This window comes from Eublepharis macularius, chromosome 4, assembly GCF_028583425.1.
Source record: "Eublepharis macularius isolate TG4126 chromosome 4, MPM_Emac_v1.0, whole genome shotgun sequence".
Classification (NCBI taxonomy): Eukaryota; Metazoa; Chordata; class Lepidosauria; order Squamata; family Eublepharidae; genus Eublepharis; species Eublepharis macularius.
The window spans coordinates 77,964,118-77,984,511 of record NC_072793.1 but is presented as its reverse complement, the minus strand read 5'-3'; the positions used below and the strand labels follow the sequence as shown (position 1 = coordinate 77,984,511).

At 39.3% G+C, this 20,394-nt stretch overlaps 1 protein-coding gene across 4 annotated transcripts in view; it reads left to right on the top strand.

Moving 5' to 3' along the window:
- FAM13B (family with sequence similarity 13 member B) overlaps nt 1-20,394 on the top strand; it is a 67,584-nt gene that overhangs the window by 27,182 nt on the left and 20,008 nt on the right. For 2 of the 4 annotated variants that reach the window (XM_054976270.1, XM_054976274.1), the window contains 8 exons: nt 386-527; nt 3,530-3,684; nt 9,282-9,323; nt 12,486-12,632; nt 13,430-13,589; nt 16,500-16,564; nt 17,837-17,891; nt 18,252-18,399. In XM_054976270.1, coding sequence (XP_054832245.1) covers nt 386-527; nt 3,530-3,684; nt 9,282-9,323; nt 12,486-12,632; nt 13,430-13,589; nt 16,500-16,564; nt 17,837-17,891; nt 18,252-18,399 — 914 coding nt within the window. The remainder of the gene's footprint in view (nt 1-385; nt 528-3,529; nt 3,685-9,281; nt 9,324-12,485; nt 12,633-13,429; nt 13,590-16,499; nt 16,565-17,836; nt 17,892-18,251; nt 18,400-20,394) is intronic. The other 2 variants (XM_054976273.1, XM_054976271.1) reach the window with 2 other exon arrangements.

Below are 20,394 nucleotides of genomic sequence, written 5' to 3'. Positions count from 1 at the left end.
GCTGCCTATGATACTAGTGAGGTGGGCCATCCCTCTGGCCCCTCCATTATCCTATTTTCTTAATCTAATGTCATGAGACCACAATGTCTTATGATTTCCTATCACATGCTTGTAGCTCAGTGGGTCCCAGACTTCCTGTTTGTGGGATAAAGGTGGTTCTCCAGTTTGGAAAGTTGAAGATAATAGCTCTAGATCACTTTTGGGTAGGAGCTTGGGAAGTCACAGGAGAGACATGGAGTTGGGAGCATGGAGTCAGAATCCTCAATATGTATATTTAGGCTCCTCCCCACCAAGGCAGGCTAGTCTTCAGAGCAGGCAACTATTAGAAACATTTGGAAAATATATTTTTGAAATAAAAAACTTTTTTCTGGCCTTCTTTCCTTAGCATTTACACAGATGTGGAGGATCTGAAAGAACAAGAACTAGTTAGCAGAGTTATGGCGGGACTATTAGTGAATTATGATGAGCTCTTTGAAAATGAAGAGGAGGATTTCTCATCTAATGATTTAAGTTCAATAACTGAGCAGGTAAGAATATCAAAGTACTGTTTAAGTTTAATAAAATTCTTTGGTATAAGTAACAAAAATTTTATCAGCACTAGTTCACAAATATATTCTTAACTTACTAGCTGGTTTTCTTTTGTGGTTGCCTCAAACCTTATTAGGAGTGTGCACAGAAAAATTCAGTATTTGGATCTGGCTATGTGTAACACCATATATATTCAATATTCCTGATATTTGGGTCCAGAAACACTGGTATAGTATTTGGATCTGGATTTTATTCAGGAATCTGAATATATTCAGCTCCATTATTCCCTATGAGGGAACATATCTGGGGGGTGGGAGAGCTGTTCTTTGTGCATACTTCATCAAAATTGCACGGAACCTGCTCTTTCCAGTCCACTGCAAAGCCCCAAGTTTCAAGAAGATTGGACCAGTTCTATGGGCCTCTGAACAAGGTGCCCCAGTCACTTTCTATTGTTTCCTATGAGGAGGAAATTTCAAGGCTTTCCATGCCAAAGAAACTTAGCCAAACACAGGGGCAATCCCTGGCCAAAAGCCAGTCCCAGTGTGAGCTGAACCAACAAAGCCAAACAGAATCAATGCCAAACCAGAGAATTCTGCCATAACTAATGTCAGACCAGAGCATCTTAGCAGAAGCAAAGTGAAACAAAGGATACTGGTGCAAACCCAACAGAATCAGTGTCATTCACAGAAGCTAGGCAGAATCGAGGACCAGTGTGGTAATACAGAACAGAAACTAAGTACCAACACATCAACCACACAGCTGCAGGACCAGCAACCTAGCTCAAGCACAGCCAGTTAACTGGCAGTGGCAAGCGGGAACACACGTGCATGCAGACAAACGCACACATGTGCGCGCGCACAAAGGAAGACCTCAGAAAGTGAGAACTAGGGTAATTTGGGGTGACCCATGTTCTCTCTGTGCAGAGCGCATGGCCTACCTTGTCACTGAGTGGCCCAGAGAAGCCTTGAGACAGAGCTGCAGCATCTGCCCTTCAACACTGGCCCTACTGTTCCCACCCATTCCCATAAAGAAGGAAATTAACCTAAGAACACCATAACACAATAGCCTTCACTAGCTTCATTTTGGGTGTGTCTGTGAGTTTGGCTTTTGCTTGTTTTAAAACATTGGAAGTATGGCCTCTGCTTTCCTTAACATCTCTCTGAATCTTCTGTATAAGTGGCAAAAGAACAATATTTTGGTGCTGCTTTGTTCAGTTTTATGTACAGAATTGTGGCAGGATCCAATGCGTGTTCTGACTGGGCTGGATTTGTGTGTGTGTGGCGGTGGGGGGTGGGGATAGATTCCAAGTTGCAAATGTGAATTTTTTAATAGTGTGCCAACTGGATAAACAGTCTGGCTGGTTTTCAACCTAAGTTTTAAGTTTTAGGAAGAGTGCTTTTCCCCACCTCCCCAACACAGACTGAGAAAGAATGCAGGCTCAAGGACATGCTCTCTTCACTCACTCTCAAAGTCCAGAGCTGGGAAATTGAAGAGTGGCAGGTTGACCTTCATGAAGATCAACTGCTCAACTCTTCAGGGGAGCAGGCGAGTGTGATGAGGGCTGACAATGTTGCCTGCATGGGAGAAGACGAGCTTGGTCTATTCATCAGAGGGCATGTTTTGTTGACAGAGATACTTGCCTCTTTTATCAATGGAAACTGCTGTATGTTTGTGATTACCGAGATCACTTTTGGGCCTTAGAAGGCATAACCCAGACTCTTGGTTGTAATGTGTCAAATATCTGAGCTTGGTGCCCCTGCAAACAGAGTTTCCAGAAGTTTACCTTATCAACACTCACAAGTTCTCTGACCTGTGTTCTGTCCTACTGTTGGTCTCCTTTTCCTCTTGCCTTCCTAGTGTCTTCACTTGTCTGGGCTTTTCAGTTATCATTCCACTTGATGAGTTCTATAACTTTATCTGTATTTCAAGTATTCCACTTTCAGGTGCTTTGCTTCACTTTCCCTCAGCCTTGCCTTTTCCTGAGATTCAGTTTCTCCTTATTATTTCTAAGAGGGTTTTATGTTATCTCATGGAGGCTCATTCTGCTGTTAGTGTGTGCTTTCCTGTTCTACCACAGCCACTTCTGGTTGTGTCAGATGCCCCAGAGGGGGCCTGCTTTGTCCTCCCTGACTTCTTTCTCCATAGTTTCTACATTAGATAAAACTTAGCAAAGGGCAAAGTGATATATTTTGCATACAGAAGTTACTACTTTCAATTTCAGGTATCTCAGTTAAAAAAAACCTTGGGTAATAGGCTCGAAAAGGCTTATGTGAGATCTCGGAGAGCTGCATGGCTAGATGAACCAGTAATCAAACCTAGTGAAAGATGTGTGTATGTGTAAAATTTATATGTATATTGTTGTCCTCCAGGTACATTCTCTTTAAGATGAATTACAGTATGCTACATGTGAATAAATTTGTTTTATGTCAGATATGAAGGAATGTGGTAGGGCAGTATTATGAAATGCCAATTTAGAAAATCTCTTTAGTGGCTTTGTTGCTGTCTATCTTGATGGCAATTTCTGAGACCCAAAAGTCTGTTTTTGGATGACCAAGTAGATTTCTATGGGAAATTTGTGGTTTCAACATTCAGGTATGTTTTTTCTTGAAGATCATGTTACCAGGCCTGCAAGTGCTGCTAGGAAGTGGGGTGGGTGGGATAAAAACAGTCAACAGTCTTTAAGTTATATGTCCATTATTAATGGTTGTACTGTAACCATTCACAGCTCAAACTAAAGATAATTCTATCCTCTTTAATGTTTATATAAAGTGTGAATTGATTTTAAAAAGTCCTTGAAGATGTATAGACAAACCCCCCATGTTTTTATACTTTGATTTTTTTTACCCCAGTATTATATCACAGCCTTCACAAGGAGCCTAAAGTTATTACCACTTGCTCCTCTTCTGTCGCCTCCCATAAAGCATACTTTCCCTCCAAATTTGAAATGTTACTAATCTTTTTTTTTATTGGAACATCTTGATTTTAATGATTTTTTTTAAAGATAAATGATCTATTGGATGATGATGTAAAGCTTGACCAGCCAGAACTGCCAGAAGAAGAAGAAAATATGGAGGACCCAGAATATAAGCAAGATATAGAGCCTCAAGATATGGTCGAGAGCATCTTGGAGTCATGCAGTGTTGCAGCTTCAACAAGGTATTAATGAAGTTTCTAGTATAGGCAGCAAATTAGTGTGTTTACTTTTTACTCTTGAGAACCAGTGAACTTCCTGTGGTGCAGTATTTGTAAGAACCTCCCATCAGAGTTCTCTTATTTTTTATTAAAGTTTTTTATTTATTAAGGTTCATCTTCTCCTCCTCCTCCTCCAAGGAGTTTGCATGAATATTTTAGCCACAGGCATCCTGTAAGGTAAACTGAGAGACAGTAAGCTTTACAGTTTTAATTTTTATTTATTTAGATATTTAAAGTTCACCTTTCTCACTGAGACTCAAGGAGGATTACACAGTGTGACCCAGTGCAGTCAGTTTAAAAGACATTTCAATAAACAATATATAAATGGGTATATAAATGCAAATTTGCAAAGCTTTAAAACTAGCAGGAATCTAATATAAAGATTGAAAAATGCTAAATAGAGCATTTCTGTGGGGGCCACCACAGAGTATTATTATTATCATTATTGTTGTTGTTACAATTTTTATACTGCTTTTCTTCAGTTAATATCTTGAAGTGGTTCACAACAATTACAATGGTTAAAAATGATACCAAAAATGCACGTGTATGGGCAGCAGCTGATTTTGCCCATGTGCAAGGTGGCAGTTCTGTACACATGAGCAAAGCTGCCATGGTGGAACATAGTGAGAGGGGTGGTCCTATAGATATGATGGACCAAGGCCATGAAATTTTTTTATGTTATAGCCAGTACATTGATTAAGCCCAGTGGCTGATAGACAGCCAGTGGAGTGACTGCAAAATGGGAGTAATATTCATACTTTTCCTAGCTCCATCCTGATAATAAACAAACTGCAGCTTTCTGAACCAACTGAAGTTTCCAGGTTAACTTAGAGGGGAGACCTGGGTACAGTACATCACAGTAGTCAGGTCCTCTATATTACTATGGCATGGATCCAAGTGACCAGATTGGCCGTGTAGATGTAGGCTGCTATCTTTCAGGCTAGATTGAGTTTGTAGAAAGCATTTTTTGCAACTGTCTTAGCTTGTTTTTCTAGATGTAGCGCTGGATCCAGTATAATCCTTAGGCTCTTAACTGAGTCTGCAAGAGTCAGACAAACTCCATCAAAAGTAGGGAATACAATGTCCTTCAGGATCTCTGCCTTTCCAATGATGATCGCTTCTATCTTGTCTGGATTCAATTTCAATTTGTTCTTTTTCAGCCTGTTTTACTCCAGACTACCTTCCAGTGTGATGGTGGTGGGCCATTGAATTGCTGTATATAATTTTGGATTGGGGTTTTTGTTTGTTTGTTTTGACTGTGGCTGTAGTTTTCTGGCTTTGATTACAATCTGAGTTTGAGTTCTTTCTGGCTGAAGTGGTGTTTTATGCTGATCTTCCAGTTTTAAACTATTGCTGCTCAGCTTATTTGTTGTATGTTTTTTATTTTTGTTTTGTTTTTATTCTGTTAGAGACTGTTGCTGGAAAGGCAGCAACGAAATATAATCAATGAATCAATAAAATATTCTGCTAAAGAGCTTAATTTTTCAGATTTTTTGCCTTTGTCTTAAAGCATAGTTGTTCCATTGCACATCTTTCTACGTGTGTATAGTATACATTTTTAAAACATTTAAACTTTGTTCTTAGATTTGTGGCCTTGTCACAGAGCTGGCCTTTTTTCCTCTCTAATCTTGTAGTGGTTTGGAGAAAATGTATATATAGTAGAAAAAGGTCAGTTTAGCTGCATTTAACATGTCCTTCTGTGTTTTCTCTTGTATTATGAGAAAGCATTCTGCTATGTTGCACAGAGCTCATCTGATAGTATAGTTAACTCTTTCATGAACTGAAACTTTGTAAGTGGATTAAAAATAAGATACCGTCTTCTGTCATTTGCTTTGGATATAAGGCTAAGTACAAGTGACCATCTTTTACGAAGTTATCTTCTATAGTAAGATAGATGTAGTAGAAACTGATTCTCTTCATAGGCAAACCTCTTCTTAGACCTGTTCACAAACAATAGGGGCTATAATTATCAACTTTTTCATTATGAAATTGTATTTGAAATTGTCTGGTCTTCATTGACAGATTTTTAATATACCTTTAGGTCAGAATGTGTATTTATTTAATTTTATAAACTTTATATATTGCAATGATTCTTCTCCCCTTAATCATACTTTGTCTAAGGTAATCCACAGTTCCCTTACTGTTTATTAAAATGGTTGAATCTTTTTTTCTGTAAAATATGGTGCTCAAACTGGGAAAATTGGTGTTATTGTCAAGAATCCATAGGATCCACCATTTTGCACCAAGAATAAGTAGACTTAAATGCTCACTAGAGCTAAAATGTTGATTGGGCAGCTTATTGTCAGTAGTGACCTCATGTTGCAGTCTATTTCTATGTAGACTGCAGGGCTTAGTGCAGCACTCCAGAAGTGCCATCTTACAAGCAGCTATTGAAGTTGTCGAGAAAGCAGAATGAATAGTCAACAGAGAATACCGTACTGTATTGTTCTTCAAATGAAGTGTTTTTATATGAAGTGCTCATTTGGAATAGCAAAAATAATCAGAATGGCCTGCAAAGTTTTACTACACAGGTAAATGTACTTAAAAGGATAGTTTAATGTGATTCAAATAACTTTTAGAATCTAGTCAACAACCTAAATGTTCTTTGAAAGGTATTCACTGCAATGTGTATATTCTACAAGTAAGCGTGTGATTTTCTTACTGAGCCTTTCTTTAATATTAGAGCTTTGCAACCATATTAATAAATGATACATTGCTACACTCTGCAGCACATAAAATGTTTACTCTGGGGTTTTGCTGTGTCATGGTGCAGCAGCAGTCTACCCAAGTAATGTTTGAAGTCCCAAAAAATTTATGTAAGTTTGGGCACTGACAGTATATATTGTAATTTGTTACATTTTGGGCGAAGGTTGTATGGCATTTTACCAAAATCTGTTAAACTGATGAAAGAAATTTTAAGAGGCAATTGGCTTCTTTAGAATCTGAAGCAATGCTGTTTTCTTCTTAATTGTTTTGAGAACCTTCACATGTATCCAAGATGCTTGTATGCATGCATGAGAAAACTGCAGAATGTTTTGAAAGTACCCTTTGCTTCCTAAGAGTCATTTCTGTTGGGAGCTGAATAGTTTAATACCTTCTCTGATATGACTTGGATGTTTCAGAGTTCCTGCAAGCATATTATCCCATTGTTTTCTGTGTTGTGCTTGAAATTGTACCTTTCCTGAAATGGTGAATTCCATAAGGTCATTCAGTAAAATTTGTCTTGTCCTTTCCCCTTTCCTTGACTTTGTACTAATATTTATATAATAGATTTAATAAGAGTTGTATCCTATTCTGTAGTAATCTGGATCATACGAAATTAATGTTAAAAGTAGTCCTTTAATATTCAGCCCGTCCCTCAATTTTTGTAAGCTTTATGCTTTTATCTTGTATTTTAAGCCCTTTATCTATTTCCACAGCATGCCAGGTTTTGTATTCATATTACTTCATTGACAAAAACATGGCAATATTTAAACATTTTATTGATTGTAGGCTTATTTATGTTAACAATGCAATAAATAAAATTTAATTTAAAATGTTCTGTGTACGCATGGTCAGAAATTGGGAAAAAGCCCCAGAAAAAGGAGGGAAATCCCTCCCCCCATTTTTTGGAGACCTTTGCATGTGTAGTATAGACTGAGTCAGTTTTTGGGGTGTGCACTGGGAAAAAATTGGTTGATTCAGTTTGGTAGTACCAAATTGGAAAAAAATAGTATTCCCCAAATACTGAACTTATTCTCCAGTTTGGTTTGGTAATACGGAACAAATTCAGTGAAATCTAGCCATTGTTTCTTATGGGAAACACAATTCAGAAATTTCTGGTGGCCTGGAGGGGGTCATTTTGACCAAATGTCACCAAATTTGCAGGGGACCTACTCCGAATTGTCCTCTAACTCTCCCCCCCCCCATTTTCATGAAGATTGGACCCCAGGGGCCATTTTATGACACCTCCCCCAAAGAAGGTGCCCCCAGCCATGTCCAATCTTCATTATTCTCTATGGGGAAAACTATGGGAAATATCCAGGAGGCAGGGGGTGGCATTTTGAAAGCAAAATGCACCTAATTAGCTGTGGACCTACTCTTAACTGTCCTCTAATGACCCTCCATGTGTCATGAAGATTGGGCTCTGGGGGGCATTTTATGGTCCCCCCCAAAGAAGGTGCACAATCTCCATTATTCCCTATGGGAAACACCTACAACTAGCCTATTTTAAAAACACTTTTTAGACATTCACACTTCAGAACTCTTTCAGGATACGCAAAAAGTACACCCAAACACCACTAGGTTAAGTTAACAAACTGATCCAACCCCCCAACAACCACCTCAGAAGAACAACCAACAACAATTGAACACCTAACCAAACCAAACTTCTATGCCAACAGAAAACAGAACCCCGCAAAAAACATCAACCAGACATCTGTAAAGAAAGCCCAAGAATAGGAAAACAGACAGCCCCCTAAGGAGCAGCAGCAAAATGAACAGTAACCAGTATAACAAACTTCAAAAGCCCCCCTACACAAAAGAAATCAAAGCCCTCCTACACAAAAGCCCAACCAAAGTTCCCCCCACACAGCAAAAATGCAGCTTTAAAAATGCAAACTAAAAAACAAAACAAAAACATTTTCCACCCCCCCACTCTTATTCCTTGGAGACACCAGGCCAATCGCTTTCCTCCAAAGAGAGAGAAAACCCAGTGTGTCCAACTCTCAAACCAGGCAGCAGCCAGGAATCCACTGCACTCACTGAGCAGCAGGATCCAGTCACAGTCCAAAGCAGGCCAGGAGAGGAAGCTGACAGCTTAAATTTGGTATTACTGAATTTATTTGGTAATGCATATTTACGTTTGGTAGTACTGAATTTTACTAAATCAGGTAAAATTCAGTATTTTTGCCAAATTTTGAAACCGAATTGCTCATCCCTAGTTTGAAGGCCCTAGTTTGAAGGCCACTGTGAAATTTAATTCTGTTTTCATGAAACACATTATTGTCTAAAATTATTGTGAAATCAATCTGATATGTACCAATGTACAGACTAGAACTTTATCATTAGTAGAAACGGTTAAGGCTTTTTTAAGTGGAAATTTTTGCATGTTGAATTAACTGTCTAATATACTGGACAGTTTGCACTACATAAAAAGTTACTTAACTTATTTCTGTACCCTCAGCAGAAAGTAATCACTTGAATATTTTGGTAATACAGTCTCACAGGCTGAATGTCGTTGTATTATTTAGTATTGACGTGGAGCTATTTTCAGTCATAATCAGTGCAATCATAGAGTTTCTCTAGTCTAAGCCCATTGATTTCAATGAGTTTAGACTAGAGACACTCTTTTTAGGATTGCACCACCTATTGCCCCAGGACTCTGCCTGATGTGAAATCAGAAGTGAGTTTTAGATACTGTTTTCTCCATTCTCTACTGAAGGTAGGGGTGTACTAGTGAACCAGAAGTACTCTTTGAAATTAATGTGAAATCTGTAATGTAAAAGTTTGTGGATGTACAAGTTCCACAGTTCCATACTGAGAATTTATGGTGAAGAGTCTTTCTTTTTATTTTATTACAGTGCTCACCTCTCCCCTTTAAGCATCTTGCCTGCCTCTGCAGAGTAAGTATAAAAAGCTTTTTAGGAGTAGAAAGTACTCCTAAGCAGCACTATTTTGTATTATGGAAAATTTGCATTGTTTGAGTCTTCAGTGAGTAAATAGTGGCAGATTCGCTGTAATTGGAAAACTGTGGACAAGGTTGAGTTGATTTGCTTAGCACCTACCTCGCCCACAACTTCTGAGCTTCTCAATCACTCTTCCTGTTCATTCCCTTTATGAACATACAGCCATTTCTATTCACAGGTTCTTAAGTGAAGTTTTTCCCCCCTGGTTTCTGTCTCTTCCACCTTGCATGATGTTTAGCACTATCCTTAATGTCCCTGTTTCTCAGACTGCTGGATGTGTTGTCTGTGTTTAGTCACACTTCCTTGGGAGCCCATTTCCTGTTCACTTTCTTAACACTCTGATCTGTTCCTGCTCACAAGATTCTACTTTCCTTGTACTCCGAGGAAACTCTCCCATCTATTGCACACCTCACCAAGTGCTGTTATTTCAGTGACTGGCTGCTGATCTCTTTAACCTGATTACACAGAACATTTCTGTGTATTCTATAACATCTCAGCAGCTCAGGGGTTTGCAATAGCTTGGCAATATACACATTTCCTATCTGCTTTGTCCTTGTTAATGATTAGAGATGGGCACGAACAGAAATACAAACCAAAGTTAATCACAAACCAGACCGGTTCATGGTTTGCAAACCGGCGGTTTGTCAGAGCCCATTTCTGACGAACTGCAACGAGCTTTAGGCTGGTTTGTTTGGTTCGTTTTTTGGTTCGTCACTGCAGACAGCCTGGTGCTGATCAATCAGTTTCCTAGGCAATCAGGGATGGGCTTTCTGCAGTAGAGGCGTGTACCCAGCTGCTTTTCAGTGGATGGGAGGGGGAACCTCTATTAGCTGAAAAAAGCTGCCAGCGTTTGAAAGCAGCAACACTTTTCTTGTGTGGAGCCTTGGTGCAGTTTCAGGCTTTCAGGGCTTTGCAGTTCACGTCACACTTTGAGCAGGCGTAGTAATGTTGGAATCCTTCCCCCCACTGTGTTTGCTGATAGGGCTGTCCCCTGCCCACTGGAGAGGCAGTTGGTGGAAGAGTTCTGGGGGAAAACATGTACTTTTTGTTGTTGTTTCATTCACATTTTTTTAAAGCCAAGCCAGGAAAGGGTTAAAATGCTGCTGCTTCATCCCCTCTGGACAGCTTCCCTGCCACATTGTTTCCAAAGGGCTGTGCAAAACACTTGGGGTTTTTTTCCTCTTTGGCAAAGCCGGAAACATGCCTGGGAGGGATGGAAAAGCAGCCATTTAATCCTTTCCTGGCTTTTAAAGCCAGGAGGAATGTGCAGTAATGTTACAACGTTACAACCAATTCTTGCCTTTGAAAAAAGAAGAGTGTGTGTGTGTGTGTGTGCATACCCCAAAGGAGGAAGGGAAAAGCAGCCATTTAACCCTTTCCTGGCTTTTAAAGCCAGCAGGGAATAAGCAGCAACATTAGGACTCATTCTTGGCTTTGAAAAAAAATAAGAGCATGCTTACATACCCAGGAGGAAGGAAGCCAACAAAGAAGTAGCCTTATGACCCTTTACCACATTTCCGTCCTGCTGAAATGGTGATAGTTAGCTCATCACAGAGCTCTCTGTTCATCCACATTGGTATCTTAGATCCTTTACCACATTTCCGACCTGCTGGAATGGTGATAGTTTGAGCCTGCAACACGTTCTCTTTAAGGAGAGCCCACCCTTCATTCACTCCTTTCCCTTTCAGTATTCTTGTTCATGAAACTCCTACCTCTAGTTTGACCTACTAAAATTTAACCTGTGCATTTGGCTACAAACTCAGTACCCCACAGCAAAAAGAGTCTAGGAGGACATGATCACTTCTCCCTAAGGTTCCCACAACCTTTACCCTATCAAACAGCTCTTTCTTGTTGGTTAATATCAAGTCCAGTATGGCTGAGCCCCTCGTTGCTTCTGCCGTCGTTTGAGAAAGGAAGTTGTCGGCCAGGCAGGTCAGGAAGTTGCATGACCCTGGACACGTGGCAGAGTTGGTCTTTCAGAACATACTGGAAAGTTGAAGTCTCTCTTAACTACAAGATCTTGCATAGTTGGGTGGTTTTTGTCCTTCCTGCAGAGTTGCTTAAGAATGTCTCATGCAGTAGGATCTTCAAATGAATACCAGATGCTGCCATAATATGATCGATTGATTTAGTAAAATATTTATATCCTGCCTTCCTATAGGGATTTAAAATGGCTAGCAAATGCCAATATGGAAGAAAAATTCAATAAAAAACATAATCCAAACATTCATATAAATGCAGGGCTGGATCGAGGGGGGGCAGGGGGGGAGCCTGCCCCTGGCACTGCCAAAGTGGGGGTGCCGGGCGTGGCTGCCAGCCGCCGGGAGCACACCGCGGCTTGCTGTAGGGGGGGAGGCTGAGCATAGGGTTGGGAGGCCCTCGCCTGCCCCGCCAATGGGGCATCTGGCTTGCCACGCGCGCAGGATCTTCCAGCCCTGTGCTTAGCCACCAGTGCGGGGCGGGTGCTGGGGCGGCTGGCCGGCTTGCCTGCCACATGGGCGGTACGGAGCACAGCTCCCGCCCCTGTGTGATGATGTCATGGAAGTGCTGGCGTGCGCTGTGCGTGCGGAGGCCGGAGCAAGGTTTGCACCAGGTGCTGGCGACCCTAGATCCAGCCCTGTATAAATGCAGTCAATAGAAATGCCATTTAATACCAAAGTGTAATCTTCAGCACCCCCAGATACCTCCATGGAAAGCCCTGTGAAAAAGGATGGCTTGTAAGCATTCCTAAAAATGGGCATTGAAGGGTCCCTTTTTTGGAAGGCCATTTCAAAAAATCTGTCCCATGATTGGAAATGATGTAAAAGAGGAATAGGCAACTTGGGGAGAAGGTGTTGTAAGCAAAACTGACTACAGAGCTATAATTTTCCAAAGGGTTCAATGATAATTGGTCAGTAGAATAAACAGTTTGTAGAGGATACATTGTGAATTGTTATTAGATACACATACCCGTATGTCTTCATGCATTGAGCAGTCTAGAAAACTTTTAAAATTTGCTTTTGTTTGGGACAAATAACTTCTGCATGCTGGGTAAAAAATTAGGTCAGACTAAGAAAACAGTTTATTAATGGGCGGCTCTTTTAACTTCTCTTTTAAAAGCATCTTGGAAAGAACAATTAGAGCAGCTGTAGAACAACACCTCTTTGATCTGCAGAGCAGCATAGATCAAGATCTCAAGAGTTTACAGCATAGAATGGTCTGTCAAGAAGCAAATATTGAGGAGAATGAAGAAGGATCTAACAATCAGTAAGATTTTATTTTATAATACTGCCTTTTTCAATACAGAAATCACAACTGCATAAAATGCACTTTATCAGTCTATTGTTAGGATAATCAGGATCTTGAGTCATAGACTAGAAAAGGAGGATATGTTTATCAGTTGTTCCAGTTTAATATCAACACCAGGACTTACATTAAATGTAGGAAATGTGTTGCTTACAGTATAGTGTAATAGTATAGTGTAAACACATAGAATTGTATTAATTGTTTATAGTACAGGAATATAATTGTATCGGGCTGGTATTTGGCATGTATAAGGACCTCCCATATATGTTCAATGGTATCTGTTAGATCCAGATGTAGGGATTCCTACACACTTTCTTTTAAAACCTGCTGGAGGTATGAAAAAATGCATTATGAACTCATTATCACCCTTAACTAAAATACTAGCATTAGGAAGTTGTTTGTGTCATCTAGACCTCCAATAAATTGATGTGCAGTGATTTGCTTCTCACCATTCACTTTTAATAATTTCATTCCCTATAACAATTTAACATGTTCATTTAGTATAATCATTACATTAAAAAAAATTGTGGGGAAGAGGACACCCAGCAGAACAGTTGATCTCTTTATGCTAGGAGAAAACATAATGTCATGGCACAAATTAGGGGGGAAATTAGGGGCTAAACCAAAGATGCTATTATTTGTACTCCACATACCATTATTATAAAGCATGCACTCCAGTGAAAAACATGGCATTCTTTCTTCCAATAAATGTAGCTAGTCAAATATTGGTGAATTTTATGACTTCCCCTCCCTTTTAGAAAAAAGCATCCTGTTTCTTTTAGTAGAGGTGGTGCTGAAAAGAATGTTACTAAAGATGGTGAGAATCTTGGAGACTGCTCTGAAACAGTGGATTGCACAAGTTTAGACAATGAAGTTTCACACCCTGATTTTGTATCCGAGGAAGAAGACAATGATCAGGTAAGGGTAGCAGAGAGCTATGCTTGTTTGTAAACTTGGGTGCTATTTCCTGTAGCTATAATCTTGAAATGTTAGATTTAGGTGTTTCAATCTGTAAATAATCTCTTATCTCTGCTTTGTAGTAGTAACCAGTTTGGTTTAGTGGTTAAGAGCGCAGGACTCTAATCTGGAGAGCCGGGTTTGATTCCCCACTCTTCCACCTGAAGCCAGCTGGGTGACCTTGGGCTAGTCACAGTTCTCTGGAGCTCTCTCAGCCCCACCCACCTCACAGGATGTTTTGTTGTGGGGATAATAATGACATACTTTGTAAACCGCTCTGAGTGGACATTAAGTTGTCCTGAAGGGCGGTATATAAATCTGTTGTTGTTGTTGTTGTTGTTGTTGTTGTTGTTGTTGTTGTTGTTGTTGTCAATAACAACAACTGAACTTATATACTACTCTTTTAGACAGATCAGTGCCCCACTTGGAGCGGTGAACAAAAAAGTCAGTGTTGTTATCCCCATAATACAGCTGGGAAGCTGGGGCTGAGAGGAGTGGCTTACCCAAGGCCACGTATTGAGCTCATGGCAGTAATGGGATCTGAACCGTTAGCATTCTGATTCACAGCCCAACTACTTAACCACTATGCTACAGCAGCTGTACAAACTAAAAGTGAGAATATTAGGCTTTCTGTCATTTGAGAATGAATATGAGATTAACTGTATATCCCTCTCAGATGTAGGGTTGGTTACCAAAATACAGAAGTAAAATGGCTGTAGTAGTTGTTCCATGCTAATTAGTGTTTTGATATCATACATGTGATGAGAGTAGCTGTTACTCATTGGACCACATATATGCTAAAATGAGTCTATAGCAAAGATATACTAGGAAACCAAAACATAGTCTATAGATATATGCTCCTTTGTTTGTGAGCTACCACAATGCAGACTCAAACCAACAATTTTCTTGAACAAAAAGTTCATAATCTAGGAATAATCCATCCTGTTTGTCATTCCAGATTCCCAGTAGATAGCATATAAAGTTGTCTGAGAGCAAGACTGCTGTTTCCTCTTTCCATTTTCTGAAAGCCCCTATATTCTCACCAGTTTCCCTGCTTCTTTCCTCCCTACCCACTAGCCAAGCTACCTTTTATGAGTCCCCTATCTTCATCTGTATTTATTAATTATTTACCTCTTTTGCTGTAATGGGACCCAAAGCTTTCATTACTCTCCTGTCCTCCATTTTATCACAAGAACCTTGTGAGGTAGGGTAGCCGTGTTGGTCTGCAGTAGAACAGCAGGATTTAAGTCCAGTGGCATCTTAAAGACCAACAAGGTTTTCAGAGTGCAAGCTTTCAAGAGTCAGAGCTCTGAAGAAGGGAGCTCTGACTCTTGAAAGCTTCCACTCTGAAAAACTTGTTGCTCTAAACCCTCCTGTGAGGTAGGTTTGGCTGAGAATGTGTGTGTATCTGCTTTACATGCATAAGGTTCCAGTTTCAATCCTTAGCATCTTGTTAAAAGGGTCAAGCAGTAATTGATAAGAAAGGCTACAAGAGACCAGGAGGAGCTGCTACTAGTCAGAGTGGACAGTACTGGCCTTCATAGACAAGTGGCCTGACTCATATTAGGCAGCTTCATGTGTACTGCAGACTGACCATTTTAGTAGGCCTGCTTGATGCTACAGTGTCTTCAAACAATGTGAAACCTGTTTAGTTCCACTGAAAAGATTCAGGAAGAAGGAAAGACAACAAGAAGCATTCTATGGTCCGGGGTGATATAAAAGTGTTCAGCTTAAAAAAAAAATCCCCAGCAACTAGGTGCTTCCTGGTACTATATTTGCTGAGAACTGGATGTACTTGTAAGCAGTTCAGCAAACTAAAAAATGGTACAATTGGATAATTAAACGAGGAAAACATTTGAGACTAATAGCAAATACAATGTTTTCAGTAGTTCTAACAAATAATTTTAATAATTCTAAGCAATAATTTTTGTGCTGTCAAGTCACAGCCAACTTTTGGCAACCCTGTAGGGTTTTCAAGACTAGAGACATCCAGTGGTAGTTTGTCATTGCCTGTCTCTGTCTAGCATCTCTGGCCTTCTTGGTGGTCTCCCATCCAAATGCTGACCAGAGCCAATCCTGCTTAGCTTCCAAGATCTGACGAGTTAAAGCAATTACGCATTTATTCCTGTTAGCACTCCTTCTTTTAACTTATCAACATATAACGTGGGTTACATTGGCTCTGTAATGATTTCAGTTTTCTACACTCCTGACACAGTCCATAACTTTTCATGGCTAAACAAATTGAAATTACAACAAAATGTTTTTTAAAGAAAATGAAGTATGTGAAATATTTAAGAGTAAAAATTGTTAGCGTAAACTGATAGACTCAACCTTGGAGCGGCCTGACCTTGTTACTCAGGTTTAACAAGTGAGCAAAATGTGGTTGGTGCTAAGTTGCTGCATTAGACAAAATGAGTGTGTTTGTTGCCAGTGGCTTTGCATCTCATTCTGCCCTTGTTGCTGCTTTATTTAGTAACAAGGATTAATAGTACCTTTTAGAAAGTCCAACAGACTTGTTTCATTTTACATAAGCTGAGGACAAGTCCTCAACATGTGTTGTCACTATTATTTTATCCTGACATTCAGGCCTCAGATTTGATGAGTTACTAGTACATTTAAGTGCTTAGATTCCAAAAATCTGTTTGCCAGAAGCTTACAAATGAGCTAAAATGAAAAAGATGATATGTGGTATGTTTCTAATTTGATATGTTGTGCTCTTGTCATGTTTGTATAAAGTTGAAGGAGCTGGGTGGAAAATAGAAACTTACTTGGGTCAGATTTACATAAAACTGTCTTTCTTACAAGCATGCAGCTATGAATGTCTTAATTTTCATGAAGTATGCTAAAGTGTCTGGGTTTTTTTCTCAACAGGTAGCAGGCATATTGTTGAAGCCATGTAATGGAGGAGTTGAGGCTGAAGGGTCCCTTGGAGATGTGTATGTATTTCAACATATGTGACACTATTTGGAAACCAGAGTCCTGGAAGTTTTTTTCTTAAGCTCAGGTTTGCTTATGGTTAGCAAAATGCTTAATTTCAGATAAAGATAATAACATTCTTTCAAAAGTTACCTTCCAGAAGCAATTTCCAGAGCATGAAGAATTTATATTTGTTGTCAGATAGGTAGTGAAAATGTCCAAATGTCTCTTCTGTGCAAACTTATTGTGTAAGGTCATTAGAGTAACCTGTGTTTTGTGGTGTTGAGGTAAGGGGATGCTTGCTGCTTTTAAGTGATTGAGCCTTTATGATCATTGGGGAAGGCAAAGTAAACGAGGAAATAATTTTATATAAAACCTGTTGACATTGTGTCCTTTTTTGTTTTATTAATAATTTTAAGTATATGAACTGTAATATAAGAGCATGTTCTTTAAGGTATCTTGGAAGTTCTTTGAACTCAAGTGTTCAAGCAAGCCTTGGTCATGTTACACACTGGGGATCAATTCACCTAAATTATGGTTCCAGAATTTATGACTTGATTTGGTCTGCTTTCAGGAGTCACAAATAAACCTCTGTGGATATGCCCAGACTTGGTTAGTGGTCATGCTTACCACTCCCTCCCTCCGCCACCTTGTCTGGCAATGGAGATTGAAGACTAAAGTCTTCAGGTAACTCCTGTGACATCTGAATGTGACCACTGGACAAGCTACTTTTTCTCCCTCACAAATCAGGATTAGAAACCACAGTTTAATCCTGATTTTACAGTCCTAGTTTGTAGGAAACAAACTCCAATTTATCCATGAATTCAGATATCATGATTAATTGGAGTGGAGACTTTTCTTCATTCCATGTTCATTGTGCAAGAAAAAAGAGGGAGCATACAAGCACGATTATTAGCTCAGTTCGTGCCTGTCACAAAAAGTTATCTGTGACGTCTTAATTGCCAAGCCATGATTTACTATCAGTGGCAGATCATAATCAGAAACCAGTATTTTGAAATATGCTTGTAAACCATAATTTTTGTAAATTGTGATTTGCTATAATCTCTGAATTTGCAAGCCATAGTTTTACAGCTGTTGCTCAGCCTTCAGGGACCATGGCACAAAGAGAGAGAAGTGCTTGGCAGATAGATTGCTTTGAAATGCAAACCTGCTTTCAGGTCTATGCTATAAGTAGTGCTGATTTGAACTTACATATAAAGCATAAAAGAGTCCATTGTCTTCACACGTGCTCTGAAGTAGTTATTCAAACAATAATAAGACTCTCATTATAGGCAAGATTGTGTGTCGTTTGATGATGGCCACAAAATGACTTCGCATGTGGTTCTGGTGAGGATTAACTTTTTTCATTTCTTTTGTACATCTGTTGTACATCTGTCTCAAATTTTGTGTGTGTGTGTGTGTGTGTGTGTGTGTGTAGTTTGTGGCTTCACTTGGAATGGCAGGTATATTTTCTCTAAACCAGTAACATAGTTTTGTCAGAGTAGTGATTTCTTTGCAGAGCTCTAGCAAAGAGGAACATACGGATTTTTTTGAATAATATTTGGTTTCTGCTTCATATTTCAGTTGAAAATGTAATTTTATGGAAAGGAAAGCTCACAAAACTAAATAGCAGAGGAAAAAAATGTGATGACTGAAACTTGTTGATTCTGTTGCAGACTGATTAAAATCTTTACTGCTTATTTGCAGGGTTTTGTTAGCAAGAGTTGTGATCCAAATGCCCATACTGAATCAGGAGAGTTGAAAAACAGAAATAACAATGCTCCTGAAGCAACACTGTGTGTCGCTGTGCCACATCTTGATTTGAAGAATGTGAATGATGGTGACAAATGGGAAGGTAATTCTGACTGCCTTAATATATGTTGATGAATAGAGAAATTCTAAATTACATGCTGTTCAGAAATGCACACTGGCTTCCTTATAATATTAGTTTATCAGTGCTTGTTACCAATTTTCACATTGACATAGGGGGTGTTTAAAATGGGAAAGGAAAAGCGATAGATAGAGCAGTGAAAGTTACATTTTTGGGGTTGAGCTTCCAGATCTATGATACAAAGAAAGCCATTACTCCTAAAAAATGAATCCCTATAAAAGTCCAAAGAGGAGAGATTGGCTATTTTCACATGCCTTAACCATTGTGCAAAACTCACAGAATGATGATGTCTTCATGGCACAATTTCCCGTCATAACTCCATTCTGTAGCGCGCTGACGTCAGAAATTGTGTCACGAAACGGAATCATATGACAGGAAATCACGCAATGAAGACGCCATTATACTGTGAGTTTTGCGTTACGGTTAAGAAGTGTGGAAACAGCCATTGTTAAGATCATAATGATGTCCCTGTACAAAATCTGTTTGGCTTTAGATATTTGCAATCAGTCATATTTTTGAAACTTATGTATAATTGCAAATACATTTTGTCATATAATTAATAATTAGAAATATATAATTCATTTAATTGCAGAATTGTCCATGCATGATACCTTAATTTGTTCTATGTCATAAACTACAATTTAAAAGTAACCATAGCAGGAGTTAGTATTAAGTAAATGTCGGGCTATCCTTTTCACTATATTATGATAGCAAAACCAGTTACCTCTCATTTCTCTTGGAAGGGAAACAAATCACCATACACCATGGACATAAAAGATATTCATCTTCTGGTTTTCTGGTTTTTTTTTAAATAATGGTAATCATGTTTGAATTATGTATTTTTGAATCCCATTCCCAAGCAATTTACACTGTTTCACAGTGTTGAGCATGCAGTGTATTATTGGGTACCAAATGTTAAACCGTGATTTAGATTCAATTCCCAAATAAGTGAATAAGTTCCATACTAAATCTTTTAAAATCCAAGAATAAGATATGAACCTTCTGCCCACTAATCCATTTAAGAAAAACATTCTGCTTATTTAAGATGATAGGACTGTCTATTTCTTGCTTTGCTTTTAGCCATGAGATTGGCCAGTTTAGTCTAGTGGTTAAGAGTGCAGGACTCTAATCTGGAGAACTGGGTTTGATTCCCCACTCCTCCACTTGAAGCCAGCTGGGTGACCTTGGGCTAGACTCACGGCTCTCTGGAGCTCTCTCAGCCCCACCCACCTCACAGGGTATTTTGTTGTGGGGATAATAATGACATACTTTGTTAAACCGCTCTGAGTGGGTGTTAAGTCATCCTGAAGGGCGGAATATAAATCAAATATTATTATATTATTATTACACAGTTGTTCTGTTTGTTTGCTTCTGTATTCTAGGGCCAGGATCCACAGAGGCGTGATAGGGTTCTGTGTTCTGGAACCAGTGAATATACTGCTTCAAAAGACTTACTGACCTTTAGGGGCTATGGGGGTGGAGGTGGGATTGTGACAAGCTGCTGTACAATCAGGCTGAAAACCCCTGTGTGGAAGAAGTCTTTCTGTAGCCCTTTGGATCCTGGCCTAGGTCTGATTATCCTTTTCTTCCTGGGGAAATCTTTAGGGGTTCTCATATTCTTTATGTTAAAGACCTGCTAGATTTCTTGTATAAACCTTTGGGAATGCACTGTAGTGCAGTGATATACAGAATAATTTAGTACCCTGAGACAGAGAATCCAATCCAACTGTATTTATATTTAATGCTTATCATTCTAATTCAGGCAAATGCATTTGTTGAATATGTAAATAATGTAATCCTTAGGGCTATGCATTTGCTTGTATTTTGAATGGGCTTAATGCTCAGTGTCAACAAAAACTGTTATATAAATCCTGTTTTGTTGAAGCTGTGTTTTGCTAAAACATGGGAAAACGTGGCGTTTTTGTCTGTGAGCTCTGAGTACCACTTCTGGAAAGCCTT